We start from the raw sequence: 6149 nt of genomic DNA, 5'->3' as shown, positions 1-6149 counted from the left end.
GTGGGGGGTGGGGGGGGGGGGGGGGGGGGGGGGGGGGGGGGGGGGAGTTGGACCTGTGATTCCAATGACAGGAACTCCCAATGAGGAAGCTCTTCTCACCAAATGCAGGCACTTATTTCAGTGTCTGAATCTTCTGGGGGCACTTTAAGAGAAGTGAAGTAGCTTGCCTAGGGCCATAACAGTCTTAAGTCCAAGTGACTGGATTTGTGAGGTCAGGGGAGAAACTGAAGGCCATGCCAGTCCTTTGTCCTGGTCCAGGTATCTGAGAAACAGGAAATCTTTCTCTTTAGGACAGAGAGGACACAGACCCCTCCTAAGCCTGCATTCTCTATATTCCCTAGATTACTGCTGGGAGTAGAGACACTTGTCCAGGGGATCCTGATGCAGTGCCAGAGGTCAGGCACATATGTGGAAGAGAATTCCCATGGGACATTAGCAAGGAGCTCTGGGGCCAGTCCTATAGGCGTTGTAAAAGCAGGAGGCAGGTACAACAAGCAAGTTTATTCAGCACATACCAGGAATAACATGGGTAGGGGAATGGACACTGGGTCACTAGGATGGACCCTCTTCAGAGAGAGAGTGCTGCCAGAGATTTGCTCTTCTGGGAGGATTTAGATAGGTGCCAAAACAAGGTCAAGGTGGTCACTCCTATCCCTAACTTTTAGTCAGGGGGCTTAGGTGTGGCCAGGACTAATACTAAATTGGCCCCATCGAGACAGGTGACTAGAGGGGTTGATGATAAGGGACCAGGAAGCTTGGGTCCTGATACACTGACTAGGTAACCCTACCCTAAGGGGTTGGAGAAGTATCCAGATAGCACAGCAGACCCCAAAGTAGTTGGACCAAAGGCAGTATTACAAATAAGTATGTGTTAGAGGTTAGATTTGGCCCTGGTGTTCTTGACTCCAAGGTTGGTTCTGGCTACAGTATTCTAACCTGCCTCTTGATAAAGTTTTAGAACTTTGAAATGGTCAGACTGAAATTTTAAAAAATCTTATGAAGAAAGCAAATATATGTGTACACACACACACACACACACACACACACACACACACTCCCCTTACAAATTATAGGCCCAAAGTGGGTTCCTTAAAAAAAGTGAGGATATTGGAGGCAGAAGGAACATTCCTAATTATTAAAGCTGCCATTAAAGATAGCAACCATACTGTCATCAAATGATCTAGGAAGTACTACCTGGAGTTTCTAGGAATAATACATGTAATAAACATGATTAAGTCTCATACCTCTAATTTATCTGAATAAGCCAAAATCCCAGCATCTTGGTCTTTCTGCCTCTTTTCTTCCCTCTTGCACAGAGAATCCATAATTTTGGAGTTATTTGGGTGCCCAAGGTCTGGATGTAGCTGTTGGTTATTTTCATCCTTCAAACAACAATTAGACAAACAATACATAAATAATACAAACAAGGTCTGAGGTAGAAAATAAAAAGGGATTGAACAACATTCTCCCCAATTTTTCCCTTCTAACCCATGCTTCCCAGCACATACCCGTTCCCAAATACAGACTAATCTCCTATTAGCCTTATGTTAGGGAGAGGTAGGGGATTTAAAGGAAAAGGAATGGTCAGAAAAGGAACAGAAAAAGAATGGTAAGGGAATGTGTATACCATGCGGCCATGATTTGTACCCACTTAGAATTGGATAGTGGAATTACTACTACCCACCAATGAATCAATCAGCAAAATAGTTATTAAAAGCATCTATTATATGCCAGGAACTGTGATAACTAAGCCCTAGTGATTTTTTTAAATTAGAAAGCAAAAGCAGTCCCTGTCCTTAAGGAACATGCATTCTTCTGGAGGATACAACATTTATAAATTAGTACAGAAAAGATAAACACAGAATACTAGGAAGATCACCTGGGGGGAGGGGAGGATGGTAATAGCAGCTGGTGGAACCAGAAAGGCCTCCTGGAGGATGGGAACCCTTAGGTGAGTCTTAGAAGGGGGACCAGGGATTCTAAAGGTCAGTGGTTGGGAGGAAGAGCATTCCAAGCCCCAAGAGATGAAATGTGCTAGCTGAGAGGGAACAATATGTAAACCAATAAAGCTGTATTGTAGGGTGGGTAGAGGAGAATATAATTCAAGAGCACAGGAAATGGGACAGTCAGGTGGTGCAGTGAGCACTGGCCCTGGAGTCAGGAGGCCCTGAGTTAAAATCTAGCCACAGATTTATTAGCCATGTGACCTTGGGCAAGTCACTTAACCTCAACTGCCCTACCTTCCCACCTCCGAAAAAGCAAAAAATAAAAATAAAGAGGATGAAAAAGGGAAGAAGGGACAAGTTCCAAAGAGCTTTTAATGCCAAAGGACTTTACATTTGATTTGGGTGGCAGTAGACACTGAATGAATGCAAACTCATTAATGACAGGGATTTTTTTTTTTTTTTGGAGTGGGGGGTGGGGTCCGTGGTATCCCCAGCACTTAGCATAATACATAAGCACATAGTAGATGCTTAATACATATTTGTTGAATTGAATTTTCCTTTACTACATATCCCTTATATTTCTCCCCTTTTCAAGTACTAGATATGTTAGAAATACCAACCCCCTCCTTTTGCAGTGATAAAGCAGAGGGTCATTGAGTTCCTCAGGAACTCTAACTCCTTTTCCTACGTCATTCTCCCTTCTTTTGGTTTGGTGTGTTAGCCTTTCCAAGACTTTAGTCTGAAAAGTAATTATTGCTTAGAGCAGCTATGGAATCAAGGGATCCTAACCCAGAGGCAGCCTGATGGCTGGAATGGACTCTCTTGGTCTGCTGCAATTTACCCAGGGCCCACAGTTTCTTTTTCTGTCCTATCAACTTGAGCATCTCTGTGCTGATTCAGCTCTGTAAGTGGAGTCAGCTTGGCCCCATTCTTTGCCCGTAGAGCCTACTTGAGATCACTCCCGGATGACTGGTAGACTCAGGTAGCATGGGTGTGATAACAATGACTAGCCTTCTAGGCATGTTGCTGATTGGACCTAATTAACACAATTGCAAAGAACTCTTAGATTATTCAACAAAACAATGAAGGAGCTAAGAATTGTGATGCCTGAGGCAAATTTTAAGGCATTATCTGTCTCTCAGTAGAAAGTATATCAAATGTGTAATCAAGAGCCCATTCTTTCTGGAGGGGAAAAAAAGGGTGTTACAAAATTGTGTTATGATACTACAAGCACCTTAGTTTCCAAGGGCAAAAAGGTGAACTAACAAATGCAATCAATGCCTGGGCCTGTGTCTAGAAGGGCTCATGGAAATGCTCAGAATCTTGACTGCTGGCAGTCTATGAGGCACCTGAGATACCCACCCTGACTTTTATCCACTGTTTAAGCTGTTCTTTGAAGTGTCCCTGGATCTCCACCTTATTGGACTGAAGGCTCTCCCAGTGTTTCTCGAGAAAGTTTTCCAAGACAAGACGAGCCACGTGGGGTAGCTGCTCCTCAAGTTCCTTCAGCTGCTCTCGTAGTTCTATCAGAATGGAGAGAGAGAGAACAGCTCAATCAGAAGCCTTATGAACTTGGATACCTAGAACGATTCTCAGCAAATATCTCAAAAATTATAAAAAGCAAAATCTTTCCTTCACAAAGATAATATAACCAGCTACACAGATTCTGGATTTTAGGTTAAATGTCAAAGGCCACTGAATACAAGAATTCTTCTCACTGATTAGTAGTTTTCCTTTCACTGACTATTGTACTAGTAGCTAATGGCTACTATATAAACTAACAGTTTAATTTTTAAAGAAATGCCATGTTGTTTTTCTATGCTTTTAAGAGCACATTCTCAAGATTCCCATTTTATAAGACACCACACAATTTTCCATAGGAAATATATTTCTGATTGTAACCCAAAGCTGAGTTTTTCCTTGAGGACACAGAATCTCTAAAGGCGCTAGAATACAAATTAGAAGTGTCTATGTTAAACTGACCTCTGTGGGTCATTTTTACAGGGTTATTTTCAAAATCTATATAGTGGGAAAGAGTCAGTTCCCCTCAAATCACCTTCTTTGCCCCTCCCCTGCCACTTTCATCTCAGATGAAGGAATCACAGGAAGCAAGTAGAGCCGATGTGTCTAATGCCTTGTTATTGCTTTACAAAATATGAAGAAGTCTTCTTGATGCACTTGATAAATTATCTGACCGTTGGCTGGCTGAAAATTGGCCACACCCCTGGTTGCCTTTAAAAGAGTTAAGGCTAGAAGTAGCTTTGCAGTTTGTGGTGGATTAGAAGGTAGCATGGGAAAGGGAGGGGGATTCTCTTTCCCACTCCTCACTGTCAGCAATGGGATCTTGCAGTGGAGGCAAGTTAAGTAGGAGCCATGGTACTCAGAGAGAGACAGATCCAGAACGGGGGTTACAAAGAAACGTTGGGGAACATGGCCTCTGGCAGCTGAGAAAACAGCTGCCCATGGATTTAAGAGAGAATTAGCTCTGAGGGTAGGAGAGGAGACGGTCAAGGGCCTCAGCTGAGTGACCCACCAAGTAGACACCATGCCCTGGTGGGAAGATCGTGGGATACCCCAAACAGATAAGGAACATGGGGGCCTAGTAGTGAGAGAGGCATGAGCTGATTTGGTGAGGTGTTTTAGGTGTGTGTGAGTTTCCTACTCCCAGCATATTATAAATTTGCACCCACTCTTTCTACTGCTGTTATGTATATCCTGCCCCACCCCCAGTTTTACTGTGTAGATATTCTTACTATGTGTACAACTTTGCACTGAGCTATTTGTGTTTACTGACTATTAAGGACAAGCATGCAGGGCGGGAGCTCATGAACTATAGATGTACAAATGCAGACTCATTTCAATATCCCTTAAACCTGAGGTGGGAGTTATACTTCCAGGTGAGCCACCCTGGGTTGTGAGTTGGAGCAACTTCCTTGAATGCAGGGGCCATGTACAGTTTATCCCTTCCACATTATGACGTTCCCCTTTGAAGTTTTGATATATCACGGATCAGCATAAGAAACTAAATGGGAATGTTGGGGTAGTGAAGGTCAGCAGACAAGACAGAAAAAGTTTAGAAACTCAGAGATGCATAAAATACACTTATAGTATTGTATGATATCAACATATTTTATCTTTTAATACCATAATAATTCATACTTTCTATTATGAAAGGAGGGCCAAAAAATTTTACATGGATTTTCCAGATCCTGGGGGCGCTGCACCCTTAACTCCTCCAACCTCATGATGTGGATGGGATAACTGTATTGTCTATCTTTGTATCTTCCCCCAAGGCTGAACATGGAGCATTACACATAATTGGAGCTTAAGAGATGCTCACTGAGAGAATGAATGAAGGAATTTTATAGAAGCAGATGAATCAATGGTTTTCCAAGTACCTATGAGACAGGCATTATGGTATTCCTCTGTCTGGTTCTCATATTCTATGAGTTTCTTCCCAAATCCCTCAGCACATTGGTCAAAAGTGTCCTGCATGTAATCAGGCCTGGTGACAGGATGTTTCTCTCTACGGTAAAAATCCTACAGAAAATAAAGATTAAAATATTACCAATAATAATAAATGTAAAAATATAAAAAATAAAAATTTTTCAATGGTCAGATTTGTCTAAGAAGCTTTATGGCTTAAGAAGTTGGTAGTGAGTTAGTTATTCAAAGACAGGACCCACATTTTATTCATCTTTGTGAATAATCCCAGAATAAAACAAACATGGTAAAACAAGTCACCTTTGGTACTTTAAGACTGCAAAGCATTTGACCTATGACGACCATGTAAAGTATGGGTAGTTCAAGTATTATTAGCACCATTTTAATAGGTGTTAAACTCCTCAAAAAGGCCCTCTACAATAGGTACCTTCACTTTCCCCTCTCTTCTTAACCCCTCCTTACAATCAGGCTTCCAACTTTATCATTCCACTGAAACTGCTAACTCCAAAGTCACTAATGATCTCTTGGTTGCCAGATGCTGGGGCCTTTTCTCAATCCTCATTCTCCTTGCTCTCTCTGCAGCCTTTGAAGCTGTTTGTTGATGACTGCTTCCTTCATATTCTCTTCTGTTTAGGCCAGGGGTGGGAAACCTGCAGCCTTGAGGCCACATGTGGCCCTCTAGGTCCTCAAGTGCTGCCCTTTGCATTTGGATTCAGTCAAAGACCTCAAGGCTGCAGGTTCCCCACCCCTGCTCTAGGC

General features: G+C 42.5%; 1 protein-coding gene across 1 annotated transcript in view; it reads right to left on the bottom strand.

Moving 5' to 3' along the window:
* Positions 1-6149, bottom strand: part of CCDC180 (coiled-coil domain containing 180) — a 119362-nt gene that overhangs the window by 22426 nt on the left and 90787 nt on the right. The window contains exons 32-34 of the mRNA XM_069069269.1: positions 5345-5486; positions 3309-3469; positions 1245-1382 (exon numbers count right to left, since the gene is read on the bottom strand). Coding sequence (XP_068925370.1) covers positions 1245-1382; positions 3309-3469; positions 5345-5486 — 441 coding nt within the window. The remainder of the gene's footprint in view (positions 1-1244; positions 1383-3308; positions 3470-5344; positions 5487-6149) is intronic.

The sequence above is a fragment of the Petaurus breviceps genome, unplaced genomic scaffold (genome assembly GCF_028583685.1).
Source record: "Petaurus breviceps papuanus isolate PSGF00001 unplaced genomic scaffold, PetGlider_PUasm1.0 90779, whole genome shotgun sequence".
NCBI classification, from domain to species: Eukaryota; Metazoa; Chordata; class Mammalia; order Diprotodontia; family Petauridae; genus Petaurus; species Petaurus breviceps.
Note: the sequence above shows the minus strand (reverse complement) of the source record. Positions and strands in the feature narration are given on the sequence as shown.